Raw genomic sequence first — 20,421 nt, 5'->3', positions numbered from 1 at the left:
CCACGAGGGGGGAATCGAGCCCGGGTTGCCGGGTTCGTAGCGTATTGCGCTAACCACTACACTACCGCTCACCACACACACACACCGCCCCCCCCCCCCCCATGGATTAGTGTTGCTACGGGAAGCAGCATCGTGTTTGACCTGCCAACACAGAGGATGTCACGAGCTTTGTGGGATGAAGGCACCGAGAGCTGCAGCACTAAGTGGCTCATAGTCTCCGATTATCCTCTCTTGCCGTGAGAATTAACGAGGCACCCCCCCCCCAACTCACACCCCCCGCATAAATTACCGCGCTGATCCCCGGCCACGTACGGCAACTGAGCGCCTGTAATTAAATACAAAATACAAGATTCAACTCGGCACTGGTGACCGGGTGGCTCATGGGTCAGGGAGCCGAGCTGACACTGCTGACAACCTGAGTTGGAATCCGGGCAGTGGCGTGCGAATAAAAAAATCAAACATCGTGTTCAATTCCATTCTGCAACTCAACTTGGCTGAATACCAGCTGCGAAAATGTTTTTTTTGTTTGACTGTCATGCAAAGGATATCGCTCTCGTATTCCGGGTGGGTTGGAGAAGTGATGTGCCAGCCCCTCCATTGTGTGGGAACCAGAGATGCACAGAAAAAACTCGAAGTCGACACATCAATGGGGCTCCGTGACATCCACTTCTGTGGGCCATTCTCGAGCACAAAGGCTTGCACTGCTCTGTGAGAGATGGCAATGGATCCTTCTTCTCAGGGCGTGATGCCAAGAGCATAATCGGGTTAACATTGTGGGAAATTGATTACCATGTACACGTATTCAAAACCATATTCAACTTGCTAAAACTTTCGTCATTATGTCGGCCGGCATTATTGACATATTGCTATATTGGCATGTTGCTGTCCATCTTGTTATACATGTATATACATATATATATACACTGCATCTGAGTGGGTTGTCAATTTAGGAATGAATTTGTTAATTAATTAATTTGTAAGTAGGTAGGGGGAGGGGTCAAGCATGTAAGAGAGGGGGACAGGAGCGTACGTCGTGGGTAACGAAGGGGTCGTGGACGGGGAAGGTGGCAGAAGGTGAGGAGTCTGGGGGGTTGAGAGGGGCTCTGAGAGACAGAGCTAAACGAAGCCCTTCCTCTATTCTCCCGTCGTATGGGTTGCTTCAAAAAAGCAGACTTATTGTAGGAGAAGCAGAAAGTTGCCAAAGGTTTACACCAACGTTCTGCAGAAAATCCAGGGCCTCTGGGGTGAAGGTTTTGGATGGCCTGAGCTCAGGGCATGCGGAGAGAGTATCAGAGAAGGCCAAGCGTCGATCCCCACCACATTACCTGCATGCCCACGATGGCGTAGATGAAGAACAGCATCGCGATCAACAAGCAGACGTATGGCAGAGCCTGCAGCGACACGGACATGAGTGATCACATCACAGACGCTCTGAACAGGTTCTTCCTAGACACAGACACCCTGAACATGTTCTTCCTAGGCAAGCTTTGCATGCATTTTTACCCCGGTTCTCATAACTTGCTATTGCAAATTAAATATTTGTTCTGTTTGAAAACCAGTCAGGTCTTTCCTTTAGACGTCCTCACTAATCACAAACGTGCACAAAAGTAGTTGTTCATACGAATAGTTTAGATGCGTAACAATGCATCGATTATACAATGAAATTGATTCCTATTCTAATGAAACACAAGTGTGAAAATATAATATGTACGATTCATATATATATTACTCGTTAATCATTACCATCATGGTTGCTGTTCTCTTGAACTTCACTCATTGAATCCTTAACCCATATTGAGGCCTCGGCCTATCAGATTCTGACTGTGTCATCTCATCCACGCTGTCGTCAACCACCACCACTGCCGCACTGCAGGTCACCTCCCACTTCTCTATCAGCCCTTCCACTCGCACTGCTCCGCTCGCACTGCTCCGCTCGCACTGCTCCGCTCGCACTGCTCCGCTCGCACTGCTCCGCTCGCACTGCTCCGCTCGCACTGCTCCGCTCGCACTGCTCCGCTCGCACTGCTCCGCTCGCACTGCTCCGCTCGCACTGCTCCGCTCGCACTGCTCCGCTCGCACTGCTCCGCTCGCACTGCTCCGCTCGCACTGCTCCGCTCGCACTGCTCCGCTCGCACTGCTCCGCTCGCACTGCTCCGCTCGCACTGCTCCGCTCGCACTGCTCCGCTCGCACTGCTCCGCTCGCACTGCTCCGCTCGCACTGCTCCGCTCGCACTGCTCCGCTCGCACTGCTCCGCTCGCACTGCTCCGCTCGCACTGCTCCGCTCGCACTGCTCCGCTCGCACTGCTCCGCTCGCACTGCTCCGCTCGCACTGCTCCGCTCGCACTGCTCCGCTCGCACTGCTCCGCTCGCACTGCTCCGCTCGCACTGCTCCGCTCGCACTGCTCCGCTCGCACTGCTCCGCTCGCACTGCTCCGCTCGCACTGCTCCGCTCGCACTGCTCCGCTCGCACTGCTCCGCTCGCACTGCTCCGCTCGCACTGCTCCGCTCGCACTGCTCCGCTCGCACTGCTCCGCTCGCACTGCTCCGCTCGCACTGCTCCGCTCGCACTGCTCCGCTCGCACTGCTCCGCTCGCACTGCTCCGCTCGCACTGCTCCGCTCGCACTGCTCCGCTCGCACTGCTCCGCTCGCACTGCTCCGCTCGCACTGCTCCGCTCGCACTGCTCCGCTCGCACTGCTCCGCTCGCACTGCTCCGCTCGCACTGCTCCGCTCGCACTGCTCCGCTCGCACTGCTCCGCTCGCACTGCTCCGCTCGCACTGCTCCGCTCGCACTGCTCCGCTCGCACTGCTCCGCTCGCACTGCTCCGCTCGCACTGCTCCGCTCGCACTGCTCCGCTCGCACTGCTCCGCTCGCACTGCTCCGCTCGCACTGCTCCGCTCGCACTGCTCCGCTCGCACTGCTCCGCTCGCACTGCTCCGCTCGCACTGCTCCGCTCGCACTGCTCCGCTCGCACTGCTCCGCTCGCACTGCTCCGCTCGCACTGCTCCGCTCGCACTGCTCCGCTCGCACTGCTCCGCTCGCACTGCTCCGCTCGCACTGCTCCGCTCGCACTGCTCCGCTCCCACTGCTCCGCTCGCACTGCTCCGCTCGCACTGCTCCGCTCGCACTGCTCCGCTCGCACTGCTCCGCTCGCACTGCTCCGCTCGCACTGCTCCGCTCGCACTGCTCCGCTCGCACTGCTCCGCTCCCACTGCTCCGCTCGCACTGCTCCGCTCGCACTGCTCCGCTCGCACTGCTCCGCTCGCACTGCTCCGCTCGCACTGCTCCGCTCGCACTGCTCCGCTCGCACTGCTCCGCTCGCACTGCTCCGCTCGCACTGCTCCGCTCGCACTGCTCCGCTCGCACTGCTCCGCTCGCACTGCTCCGCTCGCACTGCTCCGCTCGCACTGCTCCGCTCGCACTGCTCCGCTCGCACTGCTCCGCTCGCACTGCTCCGCTCGCACTGCTCCGCTCGCACTGCTCCGCTCGCACTGCTCCGCTCGCACTGCTCCGCTCGCACTGCTCCGCTCGCACTGCTCCGCTCGCACTGCTCCGCTCGCACTGCTCCGCTCGCACTGCTCCGCTCGCACTGCTCCGCTCGCACTGCTCCGCTCGCACTGCTCCGCTCGCACTGCTCCGCTCGCACTGCTCCGCTCGCACTGCTCCGCTCCCACTGCTCCACTCGCACTGCTCCACTTCGGAATTCCCTCTCCCATCGTCTCGCCTCCCCACACTCTTTAAACATTACCTCGTCTGTTGCAAACTTCAACGGTGCTGTTTGTTGCAGGTTGCTTGGCATCTCGGGCCTTTGGGTTTGTGCTTAGCAATGGTGATTAGAATAATGATAATAAAAAAAAGTGTATATACTGTAAGTATCTGGGCTGTACCTTGAACGACTGCAGGAACGTCCAGAGGAGGATGCGGATGGTGTAGCCCTGGCGTAGGAGTTTTATCAAACGTGCCGCCCGGAAAAGCCTTAAGAAGCTTAGGTTGATGAAGTTTTTCTGTAAGGAGCAAGGAAAAGTGCCTGGAACATAAGAGACTTGCCAGCGGCGAAGGCCATGGCACAACGACGCACGCCATTCATGGAAATTCAAAGATGCTCTTTGGTTCTTTCGGTAAAGTCACGTAGGTATAAAATAAAATAAATCACGACGTTTCGATTGCAACACAAGCAATCATCATCAGGTGGGAAAACCACACGTGATGATGATTGCTTGTGTTGCAATCGAAACGTCGTGATTTATTTTATTTTCTACCCACGTGACTTCACCGAAAGAACCAAAGAGTATGGATTCCTGCAAGTCACGAAAGCTTCAAATCTAAATCCAAAGATCTCAATTTAAAAGCATACTTTTTTACGATGACTTTTCAACAAGAAAAGTTCAACAGTCTGATGTGAATCTCTCGTCCGCGCGACAATTTATGGCTCTCCGGTGTGCTCTCAAGGTTGCACCGCGCGTTGTTCGGCAGGATGTCCGGCGTTTCGTTGTGCGCTACCACGCCGGGAGCTTTCGTCAGGAATTGAATTTATTAATTCAGGAAGTGGAATTCATTTTTCGATTTAAAGCTTTCGTGACTGCAGGGATTCATCTTCTTGGTTCTTTCGGTAAAGTCACGTAGAAGGGAAATAATAAAATAATAAAAATAAAATATAATAAAATAATTATCAGCCGTCCTCAGGTGAAGAACAGGTCTGTCGGGAAGACACCTGCTACGTATTGTTCAGCGTCTTCCCGACAGACCTGTTCTTCACCAGAGGACGAAACGTCGTGAGAATTATTTTATTATGTTTTATTTTTATTATTTTATTATTTCCCTTCTACGTGACTTTACCGAAAGAACCAAGAAGAAGTGGAATTCAGTTACGGAAAGAAGCTCCCGTACACGTGGAGAGAAACGTTGGCCACACCATATCGAACGCTACACGATTACGAGCTGAAAACTAGACGTGGAGGGATTTAAACCGTACGTCACGTTTCTGATATTAAGGTGTTTGTATGATGACGATCGCTTGTGTTGTGCATGGCAAGCAACCCAGTCACTGCCTTGCAGCATGAGAACTGCTCAAGGCTACTGTCCAACACTGACACTCGTCCGCTAAATGAATGCAACAATTATAATAATCAGCAATGCAGCGAAGTCACTGCAATTAACATCTTGTAATCTAGCATCTAGAAAGGCAGAAAAGGGTCTATGGACCGGTCAAGCGATTTAAAGACCGTCATGTAGGAATATGCTGTGCATTCACAATTAAAATTTTACATCAATGCCACTCTTCGACCAAATACCAAGCAGCATTGTTGCCACAAGTGCTTTTTGTCCCAATTGCTGTTTGATCTCTTGGCCCAGTATTCATAAACCGCTGCCACCACATCTCTCCACATTTCTCAGTGGATTTTTGTTTGTTTGTTTTAGCACTTGTCATGACACCTGCTAACGTATTGTTCAGCGTTGGAAATGTCACGTGTTCTGTATAATACACGATGTATGTGTGTTGATCTTATTTTCGCACTGTACGTAGCCATTCATGCTAATTCGAGGTGCGGGGGAAGGACAATAACATGATAACTGAACGTGCCTGCTGAGAAATACATTTGACTTTCTCGCAAAATTTAATTAAATGTCTATAGAATATTTACATATATGGGTTATGGCAGAACCCCTGTAACCTTTTTTTAGATGCGGCTATGAGATATGCCGCAGCATAACATAAAAAATGGCTGAGAAACACCCACAACATTTTTAGATACGGCGAAGATACCCCACACAATTTTTAGATGTGGTTAAGGGACACCAAAAAAACGTGTGTGACCGTGCATATGGTATACATACACGGAGAGCTGTTCACAATTCAAGTCAAAGTACATCTCTACATATTTACAAAAATAACGATAAAAAAACTATATATTTTTGTAACCGCAATCCAACCACCGCAGTCTGCGCCACAATGGAGGGGACACAAAAAGCCACGACGTACAGATGAGAAGAAAGTGTGGCGTAAATATGCATGTGCGTATGTAGACTTTATTTTGCACCGTGCGTAGTGAACCGTGCTAATCGAGACACGAACATGAACGTGTGTGGCACCGACTCAACGGGGCGGGGGGGTAGGGCGGGTGGGAAATAAAACCACAGCCACCGTGTGTGCAAAGCCATGCGACTCGCGTGCTCGCGTCTAAAAGGACCGTGCCGTGTGCATGCAAAACTAACCGGGCCGGGGCTCTTTATGGGAGATGGCGTGGCAATGGCATGGAAGATGGAGGAGAGGGAAGGCAGGGGGACAGGGCAGGACGTGGTCAGGATTGACGATGCGTCGGGTGGGTGTGTGGAGTGGTGGGGGGGCGGAAGGTGATGGAAACAAACGCACACACGCGCAGAGACGCACGCATGCACGTGCGCGCGCGCGCACACACACACATCAAGAGCACGCATCGAGTCAATCGGATGGTGCGTACGAACATCAAAATGAGTTGAAGTCAGCGATTAATAAAATTTGAAGGCAGGGTCGGGGGGGGGAAGAGTATGGTTGGGGGAAGAGCGAGCCGATCCTCCGCACGGTCACCGCTGTAGATGCTTTGTAGAGAATCGATCGTTCGATTCGCACCGCCACTCAGGCGGGAGAATTCGCAGAGCACTCCATCTGCGCTAAAAGTGGCTGTTTTGAGGCCCAATTGCAATGACAGGAATAGCCCATCGTGTGCCGAAATCAAACCCATTATTTCAAAAATGCAAGTCAAAAGATTCCCGGTTCATGAGAGCAATGGTGTGGCACTAATTTCTGTTCGTGGCCCAAAAGCAACGGTGGATGCTGTTTCCGCATTCCCATGGCAGTGGTCAGTTTGTATCCAGGACAATGATGGAAAAATGAATCGTGATAAAAACGTAAAAAATGTCTTCATGGGTCTCCATTATTAAAGACAAGTATAGAATGAATATCACCGTGATGACAGTTAAATGAAGCTCAATGATTTAAATATGAAGAGATGAGACATGTAAGCTGCAAAGGATGCCAAGGGTGGCATTGTGAATTTTAAAACAACAATTTAGCCAATGTGTTCAATTCTCTGGAAATTAATTTCCACCTTTCGAATAAAATAATGAAGCCATTTAATTTTTACCCCTAAACTTCTTTATATGCTAATTCAATGCAGGCTAACTCTAATCAAGTGTCCTTCTAATTGAGCAATATAACAATAAAATATTAATCGACATATTCTTTGGGTCATGTAGACAGAAAAAAATAAAAGTAAATAAAATAAAACTACGACATTTCGATCACAACACTCGCTTGTGTTTTGATCGAAATGTCACTGGTTGTGATGTTTCCTTCTTGTCACCTTCCAAGTTCCCTTTCTTTGTCACCTTCCGTGCTTCACCATGGTGCTCTCTGACCCCAGGGCACATATGCCCCGCCCACTGCATTCCGATGCCAGGACGCTTGTGCCACGCCCATTTTAAACCTTTAAAAACAGCTTGCCTTCAGTGGCCTTCAACCATTTTTCCTCCTGATGACGATCGCTTGTGTTGTGATCGAAACTTCATAGTTTTATTTTATTTACTTTTATTTTTCTATCTACGTGACTTTAACGAAAGAACCAAAGAATATGAATTTCTGTAGTCACGAAAGTTTTAAGTCAAAATTTAGTAATCGACAAACATAAATGTGTGATCGACTGATATTCGAATACGGACAAACTTACCCCAAGCTCCGTGACGAGAATGTCTGTGATGCTTCCCAGCACAGTAACGAAATCGAACACGTTCCAAGCATCCCGAAAATAGTTCTGTTGAGACAAACAAACACGAACTTACAAAAGTACTATTACAAAAAAGAAAATCAACATGTTCTGCTTATTGAAGCGACGAAAAAACACTTGGCGTTAAGGTCAAAGTGCCTCCCTGCTGAAATGTACAATTGCACAGCGCTGATCTCCATTGGCAGCCTGGGACCAGTGGTGGGTATTCCACATACCGATGGTGGGAAGCTGACTGTGCATGGCATGACGACTATTCAGGGCTTGAGTTCTCATGGAATATTTTCTATAGCCCCCCACCCCCACTAACCCCCAAAATGACTCAGAGCTGGACCACTCTGGCTGAAATTAAGCCCTGCTTATTAATGGACTCCCTGCAGCATTGGAGTGATAGGCTAAAGTTTCCCAGACACCACGATTTTGAGCTCACAACCTGTCAATTGTGAGCACAGCACTTTTAACCGATGATAACACGCCGCGCATAATCCATCATCCCTTTAGCACACCGTGTGGGGGAGCGTACCAGAATTCCAAACGCTACAATCTTCAGTTTGCACTCCAGAAAGAACAGCACGGTGAAGATGATGTTGAGGTTGCGCAGAATTTTCTCGTACTCAGGTGAAGCTTCGTGGTACTGCAAGAGGGAACAAAACGCTGCACATACAACTATACCATTGAGCACAATATATATTTTTGTTACAACTCAAAGAGAGCCCGATACAAAGCGCCGATCACAGAACGGAGGGAGGAGGGGACGCAATATCCGCGAACAGCAGCCCCCGAGTTCGGTACAACAGGGCTTAATGAAGTGGGGGAGAATTGGCCTCACTGCTCAACCCAGGTGGGGAACCACTAACGGGGACGTGAATGCTCATATATGGGGAGGAGAAAATGGTTAAGGGAGAAAGATAACTAACATATTGGGAGAAAGAGAGGGACAGGGGAAGAAGAGGAACCAAGGGGGGGGGGAGCACAATTTTTCTTCTTGGTTCTTTCGGTAAAGTCACGTAGAAGGGAAATAATAAAATAATAAAAATGAAACATAATAAAATGCAATTTACATGACGTTTCGGCCACAACACAAGCAGCCATCCTCAGGTGAAGAACAGGGCTATCGGAAAGACAGCGTCCGACAGCCTGCAATCACGAAAGCTTTCAATCAAAATTTGAGCACAATTTTCTTTTTAATATCACAATTACCGAGCACAGGTCCAAAGGCCCAAGACACGCAGTGGGCAGAAGGCGTAATTCATTATATTTAAAACGTTTCTTGAATTTCTGACGGTTGTAAGAAAATGGTAGAGAAAAGAGAGACGATGAGAGGGATTTAAAAGTCGGGCAGTATGCGAGGGAAGAGCAGTGTTGTGACCTGCACTATGGGGGTTAAACACAGGACTGTATGGGTTGAGACGGAGCGGTCGGTCCGATCGTCTGAATTCTCAACATGGGATTGAGGAGTGAACGAGCAAAGTTCTTGCGAATGGTGACCACGATAGCAGCGAGAGAATGACAGGGAAAACCAAAATTCTGCAAACGCAAAGCTATGCGCAATGCCAGCTTGTGGCGGAGGTGTGATGCAGGGAAGGTGGTTTAAGAGGGTATTCAGAATGCGACAGGAAGGATGTCACGAAATCGGTGGTTGCACTCTTTTTTTTGAGGAGCACTGGTCTGGAAATAGCCAGCATCAGTACATGATTTGATGTCACTGCAAATTAATTATCCATTTCGTTTCGTGAATGTGTCACCTAAAAACTGCAAAACCCATGATGAAATGTGTCACCCTCTCCACCAAAATAGAGCCACAATCTGCCACTTAAAAATACATGTTTTAAATATTTCAAGAAAACCCCACACTGAAACTTTTAATTGATTCAATGGCAAATCTGACACAAGCCCATAGGTCCCAAACACAGACTCTTCGGGGCCAGGCGCTAGGTGTCCTCGCTACAAACGATGATAAGTAATAATTTCACAAAAAGAGAGAATGACTCAGTGATGCGAGGAATCACACAGATAAGCGGGAAGGCAGCCAGGTGGAAAGGTGGCATCAACAATTGCCCAAGCTCTGCGGGTCCTCGATATATGGAGATGTTTTCAGCCAATTAATTTGTCCTTTGAAAACGTGACACATTTTTTACTGTTTGGCCGTGTCGGTTGGTGGAGGGTTACGACACATTTATAAATAACTCGATCTGACCCAAAAACCTATATTATGAACAATTAATAAGTGTTTACACGTGGGAGGAAGCCGCAGCAGCCTGGAGAACACCTACACATGTGAGGGGGGGCAACACTCTATCCCACACAGATGGAACGATAGAGGTCAGTCCACATGTTGCTGGTCTGCGTTCTCATGGCAAGCCAGGGTATGGTTCCTCCTAGAATGCCACAACGTTTAGGTGATCCACCAACCCTCGCAGCCTCTGCAGTGCTGGATTACAGGCGCATGCCACCAGTGCTTGGCTATGAGTGTGCGTGCATGTCAATTAACCCCAAAATCGCAACTGATTTCATGAATTGTCAAGATTCAAGGTTGCAATTCAATTCAAGGACAGATTCATTTTTGTCTAATTTTAACATCTCATTTGCATTGTATATAATTTTCTTTAGTCTAATACAATTTGTTCCGTCCATTAGCCTAAATGTAACAAGAGCATAACATTTGCATGTAATTTCCATAGATCATAAATAACCGAGCCTCGCACGCACATTTCTAATGCACGTTCTGCTAGCACAACAATAAACCAATTAAATAAGGCATCATTATATACATATCCACAGCTCCAATCTTCAGTTAGCGTTTCCGTGTGTTCACCGTCTCATATACCTCATTAACATTGGCAAATCCGAACATTGTATGGTCCTCACAATACTGCTGGTTTTCTATTGGCTATTTTTCATGCCAAGCCAGAACCAAAAACGGTGGCATGCTGGCCTCACGAGACATCTAAATCTGGTTCGGGGCCAAGCAATGCGTCCACTGAGTGTGGCATCAGTCAAGTTCGCAGGTGACACAGCATCGCCACCTCCATGCGACTCAACTCGTCAATGAGTGTGACATCAGTGGCACGGCTCGTGTCCTGCAATGGAAGAACAACCTGGGCACCTCCTGACCCGTGCCGTGCTCGTTTGGAAACAACTCCGGCGTGGCTCGGTTTGTACAGCAAGAAAATTGGCATTTAGTGCCACCACTACTGCAGCTACGGATCGCAGGCCCTCTCTAGAGTGGCTCCCAGCCTCCATGATGCAACCCACCCGGTCACCCCACCCAGACCCACTGCTGGCGCGAAGGGAACGGGCGGGAGGGTTGGGGGTTGGGGTCGTGATAGGGGTAGAGATACCTTCATCATGAGGACGATGGTGTTGAGCGCGATCATGGCCATGATGAAGTACTCGAATGGCGGGGACACCACGAACTTCCACATGCGGTACTGGAAGGTGTTCCTGTTCTGGGGCATGTAGCGCGTCAGGGGCTTGGCGCTCACCACAAAGTCGATGCATGCCCTCTGCGAGAATAGGACGCATGTGGGACAGGAGTGCGAAGGCATCGGTAAATGGGAGGAAAGTGAGAGCGGGGTTGGCGTTTCAACGCAATGCATTAGTGTGTTCAGAGATGACCCGCGGTGCCAGGGTTTGAGCAATGAGTCAGCACCACCAAGATCCCCGCGTTCAAATCTGGACAGCAATTGGGTGAATAAATAAATGTCAAACTTTAAGTCGAGTCATTTAGTGAGGTCAAAAAAAGATAAAGGTTCAGCCTGCAATTGCATGCTCACCCCACTCGCTTGTGGCAGGGCCTCCACTCGAGGCATATCCACAGAGCTCTTCTCTTTTCTTGGTGAGTGTATAAGCACTCATTATTTGGCTGAGATACATTTCCACATGATAAGCCACTTCGTTGAGCTATCATTTGTGGCCAGGTCGCTTCTGAAAAATATAGGCTCAGTGGAGCCCTACAAGGTAAAATAGAAAATATATGTTTTTTATAGTTTAAAGTTGTACTTATAAATTGGCTGAAATTATCTCAGAATTAAAAACCATCGCAGGATCCTGAAAAAAGTCCCTGGGCTCATTGTGGCATTCGTGGATACATGTTTGGAGGGTATTTGGCTTACTCTCCCACGCTGGCCAGAAAACTTAGAAATAAGCACACACTTTACCCCACCACACCCTACCAACCTGCTGATCGACTAACTGTGGTGCACTCATTTATACTAAACTATAAAACGCTATTTGATTTTACCAGGTAAGGCCCGCTGAGCTATACAGCTCCTTTTCAGAAGTGACCTGGCCACAAATGACAGCTCAACGAAGGCGGCTTATCATCGTGTGGACATTAATATCAGCCAAATACTCCGAACCCGGAGAACAATCCACGTGATCTCGGGGAGAACATTCAAACTCCAAATATACAGCAGGGGTCAAGGTCGGGATCAGAGCCATGACCTGCATACTTGGTGAGGGAGATACCATCTCGCCCTATCCTGCTTGGTGTACAGGGATAGTGGAGAGAGGGGTGAATTGAAGAAACTACACCCAATGATTCAAGTGCCACGCCAGGAGATAGAATAGCAGTGGCGACCTCTGGATTGTAATTAACAGTGCATGCAGACCAGTCCACCGTGGCAACAGCTCCACCACGAACACCGGTGCACCACCAACCTCATTTTTCTCCAAGCTGTACTCGGACATGACCTTGTCTCCTTGCTCTTGGAAGGTGATGATAATCAAGGCCACGAAGATGTTCACGAAGAAAAATGGGAAAACGACAAAGTAGACCACGTAGAAAATAGACATCTCCATGCGATAGCCGGGGCTGGGGCCTTGCTCCTCATAGGTCGCCTCCACCGAGTGCCTGAGAACTCTGCACAGACAAATTAAAAACATATTATACAGTTACTACATTGTAGTCGGTGACGGTGCAGTCCTTCACGTCACTGCCAGGGCGAGGTTCTCCGTGCCAGAGGGAGCTCCGGAGAGCCCCCCCCCCGTGCCCGCTGTGGGGTGTGCGTTTTAAAACGGGCACCCACTCTGGCCAGCCTTCACCAGTGGACACCGTGAAGAGGGTGAGAAGGGCCCACAGCACGTTGTCGTAGTGGAAAGGGAACTTCTTCCACTCGCGCCTCTCCGCCTTGACCGCGTTGTCCTTTCCATAGAGCAGGTAGTAGCCACTGGAGAGGAGTTAGAATAAACTTTAATTCTCGATTTTAAGCTTTCGTGACTGCAGGGATTCATCTTCTTGGTTCTTTCGGTAAAGTCACGTAGAAGGGAAGTAACATACTATTAACATTCCTTCCCTTTATTAATGCTACCCCTATCCCCTCCCTTTGATGCTGCTAATCCTGCATAATGCACGGGCATAATGACTTTGAAACCCCCCCGCCCACCTCCTACGCATTTCACAAGTAGTACTAATCACATACCTGCATTTCCCATAAATATGCTAAATTCCTCTTGATATGCAAATTCTTTTGTCAAGGTGCCCTTCCCCCCTTCCAACCCAGCTTAAATATATGCTCCAAGCGTGGTGGTGTTTCATTCAGACGCTGTCTTCCTGACAGACCTGGTCTTCACCTGAGGACGGCTGCTTGCGTTGTGGCCGAAACGTCGTGAGAATTATTTCATTATGTTTTATTTTTATTATTTTATTACTTCCCTTCTACGTGACTTTACCGAAAGAACCAAGAAGATGAAAATTTAATTCGTTCACGTTCAGAATTCCATCGTTATTCCCTAGGGATACACGCTCCGGAGATGCTCGTGAATAGTGAAACGTCGTGGATAATGATATTGGCCTATAGCTATTGCACAGCACAACGTCTGCAGATGCTTCTAAAGCTTCAAGAAGTTAGCTCTCTCTCATCTCTTTATCTCTCATCACTGTATCTCATCACTTTCTCGCATCACACTCTCGCATTACATTCTCTCTCGTCCCTATATCTGTCATCACTTCATCTCATCAGTTTCTTTCTCTCTCTCTCAATGCAGTCGCGTAGAGTTCCAGATGTGATTAGCGGATACCTAAAATCGCGAATAGCAAGTTCATGAATAACAATGAATGCTGTATATAGGTTAACATCTAGTGTACATTTGATTGATTGTTTCTATGATGTCTTGACATAAGAAGATGGGTCAGGTGACACTGTTTTAATGACTTCCTGGATTATATTCAGACTTCCATAATCTCAAGCAGAAATCCACCCATACAGAGACCCACAGACTCGCATAGATAACCATAGACACACACAAAGGCCCAATGAGAAATTGAAATCTGCTGGCAGTGGCATAAAGAGCAGACATGCAGTCATCATCATTAGTGCCTCTCTGCGTGGTGGTGGTAGTGTTGGTGGTGTCAATGCTAGATTGGCCTCTGTGGAGGAGGTTCGTGAAGGATGCTGCTGGGGAGTTGGAGACAATCGACCTCCAGCAACAACGGAGGGCAGAGAAGCGACGCTCTCAACAACGAGCGGAGCGCGGGGCGGCTAAAATGTAGCAAGTTGGCACAGTGGAGAGCACAGTTGGCGCATCTGCCAGCCATCTTAAGTCAGTCAATCCATGGCACCTGGGTCTATTCCATGACTTCCTGCCAGCGGGCCTCTGACAATTCACGTGGCCTCATCGTGCACCTAGCATGGCACAAGCGCCGTGGTGACGTCACTGCCACTTGCTTCACCTGCACTCCTTCTCCAGGGCCTTCGAGTTGTCGGTGCAGTAGAAGAACTTCCCCTTGAAGAGCTGCACGGCGATGACGGCGAAGATGAACATGAAGAGCATGTAGACGATGAGGATGTTGAGGACGTTCTTCAGGGAGTTCACCACGCAGTCGAACACGGCCTGCGCGGGGAGGAGAGAGCAGCAGCAGCAACAGGGCAGGAGGAGGGTGAAGGAAAGAGACATGCTACTGCGTAGAATTTTTTCTTCGGTCGTTAATGCGACCGATATTATCCATTCATAAGGTTTTTGGGTTAGATCGTGTAAGTATACATTTATCGTAACCCTCCATCCACCCGACACAGACTGTAAGGTTTGTCGCGTAAACAAAACGCGCCAATTAGTTACTACTTCAGCCCACCGGTGTGTTGCAGAATAAATCCACAACATTTACAACTTGAGTACACCGTTTTGCTGGTAATTACATCCAGCATCATCGGGCGATTTGCCAGAATAATATCCATAATAGAGGTTTTTTTCGGTTAGATCGCGGGAATATAAATGTGTCGATAAACCCGCCAGCACCTGACACTGCCAATTAGTAAGGTTTGGCACATAAACACAATATGCTAATTCTTTACTACTTCAGCACACCGGTGTGTTGGAGAGTAAACCCACAAGATTTACAATTCGAGTACCGCGTTTCGTCAGTAATTGCAACAACCAGCATCATCAGGCGGCAGCCAGAGTTGTGGAGAAATCCTCCTGCTGTTTCGGTCTTAAATAGAGGGATACATGTGATGTCGTTACTTGCGAGCCAATCAGGTGCCAGGAGGGGGGGGGGGGTTAATGTTTCTCATACAAATTATGCAAATTAAATGCTTTCCTGGTTGCACTGCGCAGCTCTGCGACGCGTCCCCCCCCCCCCCCCGTCCCCCAGCAGGGTGTGCAGCGAAACGTCGAACACCGTGCCGAACATCACGCGGTACCGACCTTACCACATCGGAGAGCCAGGTAAAAAGAGACGTATTACACGTATCTTATCTAAATTTACATAGTGCCTTATTCCAAGGCGTTTTACAGCAATTATACAATTGTACACGACCTGATAGTGGTTGAGAGTGAGTGGGGTTGTTATTCAGAGTGGTGGTGTAGTTATGGTGACATGAGAACAGGTGGGAGTGGTTAAGCAGGGGTTTGGGTAGTGATAGGGGTTTGGGTAGTGATAGGGGCAGAGGTAGTGATAGGGGTTGTGGTTGTGATAGGGTTGGGGTAGTGATAGGGGTTGGGGTCGTGATAGGGGTAGTAAAAGGGATTTCCGTAGTAATATGGATTGTCGTTGTGATAGGGGTAGTGATAGGGGTAAGGGTCGTGATAGGGGTAAGGGTATTGATAGGGGTAGGGGTAGTGATAGGGGTAGGGATAGTGATAGGGGTAGTGATAGGGGTAGGGGTAGTGATAGGGGTAAGGGTAGTGATAGGGGTAGGGATAGTGATAGGGGTAGTGATAGGGGTAGGGGTAGTGATAAGGGTAAGGGTAGTGATAGGGGTAGGGATAGTGATAGGGGTAGGGATAGTGATAGGGGTAGTGATAGGTGTAGTGATAGGGGTAGTGATAGGGGTAAGGGTATTGATAGGGGTAGGAGTAGTGATAGGGGTTGGGATATGCCTGGCTGTAGCTCAGGGGCAGGGAGTAGCAGTAGCAGGATGGGCTTAGGGGACGAGAGGTTTGGGGTTGTTGTAATGCAGGAACGGAAGCAGGTTAGTGAAGGTGATTGTTTGATGTGTTGCAGTGGGAGTTTTTCCAGTGAAGGGGAACAAGAAGGGCAAATGAACAAAGCATAGACACGTGGCTATGTGATCCACACCACGCACACACACACACACATATGAAAACAGCACACATAAATACCTCATATGGCTTCCATGTTGGGGGAACCACTGTTAGCGAGCACCTATTAAGGCTGACAGTGCGTATCCAGAGGTGGTCTGGTCAGCACCACACCTGGCCCCAGTGCTGATGGTTACACACCAAGTACTCATTTAAGGGTGATTTTACCAATCGAAATTCTCTGGATTGATTCAAATATCGCTCGCCACCGATGTCTGCCGTGACCAGGAATCAAACTCGGGTCACTGGGGTCTTTGCGCAGTGTGCTCACCACGACGTCACCGTTCCCAAGTAATGATCTAATTTCACTCGAAGGAACAAGGGATGTGGTATTGATGATGAGCAAGACCAGGAGTCAGAAACCTGAATAACAAGAAGAGCCGCAGTTTTAGAATTGAGAGCTTCTCGCAGCTGGAGTATTGCAATCATATAGACCAGGGAGTCAGCAACCAAAATAACGAGAGCCATTTTTTCTACAAATTCGGTCAAAAAAAGATCCTCAATATTTCAAGAGCCCCAATGCATGTGAATAAGAGATGGTGGTCCTTAATAGATAACCTCACGGAGCAGTCCTTAAAGGGCCGCACGCGGCTCGGGAGCCGCAGGTTTTGCCGACCCCTGAGTTACGCTCATCGCATTGCAAGTGGTGCCACACGGCGGTCAAAGTACAGATACTCCTATACTTACGGAAGAGTGAGGTTCCAGAGGTCTCAGCACTTAGCACAGGATTTAATTCATCTCAGTGTTTACTTATCAATGCTCAAAGTTAGGACTATGTCAGAGCTGACTTTCACACGCTTTTTGTCATTCAGGACAGAGAGCATATGCATATTAATCTGCTTCTCTTATCTCATTTGCCCTGCCGTTCCACCACCCACTTGAGAAGCGACTTGGACCCATCGTGACAATCGCACAAGCGTTGTAGTGTATAGATACATTGTGAGTCTTTTTAAGAGGGGCGGTTAGAGTAGAGGGATTTCTCTACTTACAAACGAGTTAGGTTCCACAGGTCTGTTCATAAGTCGATGTGTTCGTAAATCCAACTTTTCTCCAAACGTGTTGTATGGCATGTACACTTAACACGGGGAATGTCTTTAAAAGTTTTATAATCTCCTGTCGGTGAAGATGCCAATGGTTCTTCATGTTCTGCAGTTGTAGATGCCGCCATCGCTACCTATTGCTCGGCAGTTGAACTTACGACTCTCGGTCCAAACAGGCAACTGGACATACGGACAGGTTGGTTCGTGTCTCTGAAAGTTTGTAAGTCGAATGTTCGCATGGAGAGGAGTCCCTGTATGGGCATTGCATCTGAAGATGCTTGAGTGGTGGAGAACGAATTCTAATGAGGATTCAGGTCATCCATGCTTGGCCATTTTATTTACAATTGCAGTTGATATATAATATCTTTTATATATTGGACACAGACAAATAACTGATTGAGATGCGATATTGGCACTAGAAATGTAATTCTAGATTTGAAGCTTTCGTGACTGCAAGGATTCATACTCTTAGGTTTTTTCGGTAAAGTCACGTAGGTAAAAAATTTAAATTAATAAAAGTAAAATAAAACAAATTAAATGTATTACTACAGAAGGATACTGCATCTAAGCTGGTCCCAAAGAATGACCAATGTATAAGTAATAAAAAAAAGTTGTGAATAGTAGAAGGCATTGATGAGAAGGAAACTGCCACTATTTGGGCACACATGTAGGATGGACAACAACAGAAAAACGTAAAGTGTGTTGTTGTTCAGAAAAATGGAAGGAACCGGAAAGAGAGGAAGACCGAACAGAGAATGGCTTGATGATGACGACATAAGAGATCGGTGCCAGAAAGATGTGGCCACTACTTGAGCATATTGTCACAAGACAGAGGAAAGTGGAGATCAATTACGAAATGTGCAGTGGACACCTATTGGTGATCGGCCCATGTATTGTGAGGATGATGATTTTATATATAGATATCGCATCGAATAGGGCGAGTATAGCTAATCAACAATTACAGTACTGTAGAGATATACCTTAAATATTTCCGCAATTATGGAGGAAGAAAAAAAATCTGAATCTCTATATATCCTGGAGTAGTCCGATGAGCTATGAAGCTCTTTTCACAGACGTCCAGTAGGGGGCGGGTCAGAAATCAATGCATGAAAGACGACGGTGGTCATACCTTCAGCTTCGGGAGACGTTTGATGGTCTTCAGGGGCCTCAGCACACGCAAAACCCTGAGGGACTTGATCGTATTAAGGTCCTTGCCTCCCTTGTTGCTGGAGGTAGCGACGGACAAACGCACGCACGTGCACACACACACACACACGTTGCCACAGGGAAGTGAGATAATGAGGAGCTGTATCACAGCCGAGAACAGTTGCACCACATGCACTTCAGGCAACTGTTCTTCTCGCCATCGCTCAAATTATTAATATTTGGATGGGGGGGGCGGAGGGCGGTGGGAGGGAGGGGGCGCGGAGGGCGGTAGGGGTTCCACGCCTCTGTCTGTCTTCTGCAGCCATCATGCTTTGACTCGCCCCAATCTGAAACCATAGGGAGCGTCCTTCCACTTTGGTTCGGAAATTCGGACTCACGCTCTGCGTGACAAGACCAAAACGGGGGGGGGTGGGGGGAGGTGCTACAAAGCGGCACGTGAACAAGAACGTCCTCGGTGGTGCCTGTGGCGTCAGGTTCGGGCAAGTCAGAGGGGCGAAAGTTTCTGTTGCAAGTAGCTCTTTATTATTCCCTTCGTTATGGCTTTTCTCTCTCTCTCTGCATCCGGTGCCACATGCAAGGGAGCATATCTCTACGTGAGTAATGCACATTCTTTTTTTTGTGGGTGCCTCCGGGCATGCTAGGAGTTCTGCCGTGCAGGGGTGGAGAGGTTCAGAGGTGAAGAGGAGGGGTGGTGCCGTGCGAGTGGCTCCGTGGACATTTACCCTGAGGGAGTCCTGTGTGGTGTTTTCGAGGTGAGTGAAAATCAAGGGGACGTTGGATTTGAAGCGGAAGAAAAAATAACACGAAGGCGTTAGGGGGAAAGCTAAAAAGAAAACAGAAAACACATCACATCTTTCACTCACACAAAACAAAGACAAAGACAAAGATTCGCCCGTATAGCCTTAACAGACTGTTGGGGCAAGTGCTATTAAGCGAGGACCTATGAAGGCCTGAACGATACACGAGGGGGTGGGTGGCTAGCACCATGCTCGACCTACTCGTCTCCCGAGTGCCAATACTTACACACCACACCAGGTACTCATTTGAGGCTGAGTCGACTTATGGGAGGCCCAGTACCGTTTCAGATAATCGTCACTGGTGTTGGCCGTGAGCGGGAATCGAATTCGGGTCTCCGGGTTCGTAGTACAGCACGCTAACCGCTACACCACCGCTCCCCACTCACTCACACGCACGGAGCACGCGGACGCTCATCTTCTCGACAGGCCCAGGACTGGACACCTGGGGCAGAATGCCACGTGGGGCCTCCATTATTCGTTGGTGTAAAACAAAAACAAATGGCCCATTTTTGGGCCCATCTTTGTGTTAGACCCAGAGTAAATTGCCCGTTCTGATCCCACCCTCCAAATTCTGGGCGGCACTGCTTCTCAATGTCAAAGGCACATTACCGAAAGACCCAAAGAGCACACATTACAAGTATGTTTATGCGTTACATAGGGACAAACACAAACTATCTTCCAAGTATTCGTTTTGCTCATATTTTCACCCCATTAAACACATTTATTTTGAGGTCATTATGCCTCAACGATGCCTTGCATCAGGCAGGGGTTGGGGGGTGGGCTCAGCCCCCCTTCTGAATTCTCACAGTCAAGTTATAAATGCTGGTCCAATAATAATCACCACCAGTGGCAGAAACTCTCCAAAGTTCACCATTTCGGTGAACACCAATAACCACATGCAATCATAATACAGCCATTTACTCATAAACACAGGAGGGTGGGAGCTAGAGCGGAACACAGGACATACAAAAGCAGACAGCATAGCTTGTAATTCTGTTGGGCATTGAATATTTCTTTAAAGTTTGTTTAGCATTGACTGTGACATGTGTTCCCCGCTGAGTATTTTTGTATATCCCCCAACCTCACCCCACCCAACCTACCTGTAAACACGGTCACGT

General features: G+C 48.6%; 1 protein-coding gene across 1 annotated transcript in view; it reads right to left on the bottom strand.

Moving 5' to 3' along the window:
• LOC144733910 (voltage-dependent P/Q-type calcium channel subunit alpha-1A-like) overlaps window positions 1-20,421 on the bottom strand; it is a 184,776-nt gene that overhangs the window by 33,769 nt on the left and 130,586 nt on the right. Inside the window, exons 28-36 of the mRNA XM_078615915.1 lie at window positions 18,469-18,565; window positions 14,432-14,592; window positions 12,789-12,929; window positions 12,421-12,622; window positions 11,100-11,264; window positions 8,282-8,392; window positions 7,705-7,788; window positions 3,889-4,005; window positions 1,326-1,391 (exon numbers count right to left, since the gene is read on the bottom strand). Of these exons, the coding sequence (XP_078472041.1) occupies window positions 1,326-1,391; window positions 3,889-4,005; window positions 7,705-7,788; window positions 8,282-8,392; window positions 11,100-11,264; window positions 12,421-12,622; window positions 12,789-12,929; window positions 14,432-14,592; window positions 18,469-18,565 (1,144 nt within the window). The remainder of the gene's footprint in view (window positions 1-1,325; window positions 1,392-3,888; window positions 4,006-7,704; window positions 7,789-8,281; window positions 8,393-11,099; window positions 11,265-12,420; window positions 12,623-12,788; window positions 12,930-14,431; window positions 14,593-18,468; window positions 18,566-20,421) is intronic.

Source organism: Lampetra planeri, chromosome 49, assembly GCF_965212315.1.
Source record: "Lampetra planeri chromosome 49, kcLamPlan1.2.h2, whole genome shotgun sequence".
NCBI classification, from domain to species: Eukaryota; Metazoa; Chordata; class Hyperoartia; order Petromyzontiformes; family Petromyzontidae; genus Lampetra; species Lampetra planeri.
This window is presented reverse-complemented; position numbering and strand designations above follow the sequence as displayed.